Below are 1,931 nucleotides of genomic sequence, written 5' to 3'. Positions count from 1 at the left end.
TTAATTCTGATGGATTTGAAAGAAAGATCATAGAAATACGTTGGATTATTTATGTAAACAACAGGCTAGCATTAGCTAGCATGTTTTACTTTTTGTATTAGTAGTATTGATCACATATTTGCATACAACTTGATTTCTGTTGTGGGTATAAAAAACAAACAAAAAAATTATTCTGTTATGTTTGGTCACATTTTGAAGGAGCCACTGCAGAGGGACCAATGAGCCACATGTGGCCCCAGAACCGCAGATTGCAGACCCCTGTGATAGCATGAAGTTTAGTCTAAAACTTTGGCATGCAATGTGGAGGGCAATTTGCATTCCTTCAATAAATGCTTGTGTTTGTTATGCATAAAAATACTTTAATATTAACAATACTCTGCTGTTACAATCGGTACTTTGAGATTTGCTTACAACAGCTTCAGTTACCTCAAATATTCCTTCAAAGTTTTTGACCTTGAGGTGCGGCGGCAGCTTGAACTGGTTGCGTATGTCATCACGGCGCTTGCCAGTGTAGGGGACATCGACAGTGAGGACCAGGGCCTTGTAGCCGAGCGCCTCCACCCGGTGCACCAGCTGCTCCGACAGTTTCCTGTCCCGGTATACGTACAGCTGGAACCAGCGGTAACCGTTTGGTGCTGCTGCAACAATCTCCTCAACTGAGCAGGTGGCGTATGTGCTGGTGATGTAGCAGGTGTTCAGAGCCTCGGTGGCTGTGTGGTGAAAGGATGGTTGTGAGCAAAGAAGCTGGGATAAACATGAAAATTCTAAAGGCTGCTTTGCAGAAGTTTCTTAGTAAACATTCATTACTTTATCAGCAACTTCATCATTTAGCATGATTTATACTTCATCATTAGACAGTCAAACATCATACTTCAGTATTGCCAAAAWCCYGGTCCTGGMGGACCACTATCCCACATGTTTTMGTTGTTTCTCTGCTCTTCAGCGCGYCTTAAAGTGTAACTAATGGTGTGTTCACATCAAACGCGTTTTGAATGTCAAAATCGCGTCCAACTTGAAGCATTGGACGCGCACGACGCTTATTTAGAGGTCTTGACACGCACATCGAGAGCCTTTTTTCCTCCTCCTCTGCTGGTCTCTCCAACTCTGCCAACCTCTGTACAATGGCGGATGAAATTAAAAAAAAAGTGGTTTTGCTTTATGTACTGAGCGCAAGAGCATGTCATGCTCATGAGATAGTTAATTTGCAATTAATTCACAAGAAAATTCAGAGACGCTCTGAGTTTGGTGCGGGTTTGGTGAGCTGCTGACCCGCATCAGTGCTGATATATCCTGCCAGCACACGAACTACAGGCACTTGATTTCAGCTACAGAGCTCCTGTCCATCTGTTTCAGGTTAGTGGACATCATTCAGGAAACTGTTCCGTCGGAGAATGTGTCACTATGTCGCACATCGGAGTTTCTCTGATTGGTTTACGCACTGCTTTGAGCTGCAAAAGTTCAGATTTTCCAACGTTTGACACACTCAAAATGCTGAAAACGCACCGCAGCACTTCCTGACGCACACCCACCATAGACATTGCATGTAAACCAGATGACACTCAAAACACTTTTGGTGTGAACAAAAATTCAGGGTTCGGTGCCTCTCGGACAGAGTGAATATGTGGTTGGATGAAAAGTATAAACATAAACCATTCTGAAACCCTGCTGGTTTGTACGCTCCATCACACGTGCACATGMCACAAATCACATCACACTCCATAGTACAGATCAGACTGTAGCCTCGCATGGACGGCCTTGGCAGAGATATACATGCTGCTGAAAAAGGAATCCCAGTGCATCTCAGATTTTTCAGTATTAACATTTTCATCTAACAATTATTGCCATTGTTGGCTTCGAAAATGTGTTTTTTTGGTGGGTGAGGTGGGGGGGGGGGTGAGGTGAGGTTTTGCGTTATGGATCAGTATGGTGCG

At 43.8% G+C, this 1,931-nt stretch overlaps 1 protein-coding gene across 2 annotated transcripts in view; it reads right to left on the bottom strand.

The window, feature by feature from the left end:
• Window positions 1–1,931, bottom strand: part of hao2 (hydroxyacid oxidase 2 (long chain)) — a gene marked incomplete in the record, with an annotated part of 25,711 nt that overhangs the window by 8,303 nt on the left and 15,477 nt on the right. For both annotated transcript variants that reach the window (XM_014027872.1, XM_014027873.1), the window contains 1 exon segment: window positions 427–710. In XM_014027872.1, coding sequence (XP_013883326.1) covers window positions 427–710 — 284 coding nt within the window.

This window comes from Austrofundulus limnaeus, unplaced genomic scaffold (genome assembly GCF_001266775.1).
Source record: "Austrofundulus limnaeus strain Quisiro unplaced genomic scaffold, Austrofundulus_limnaeus-1.0 Scaffold692, whole genome shotgun sequence".
Taxonomy (NCBI): domain Eukaryota; kingdom Metazoa; phylum Chordata; class Actinopteri; order Cyprinodontiformes; family Rivulidae; genus Austrofundulus; species Austrofundulus limnaeus.
Note: the sequence above shows the minus strand (reverse complement) of the source record. Positions and strands in the feature narration are given on the sequence as shown.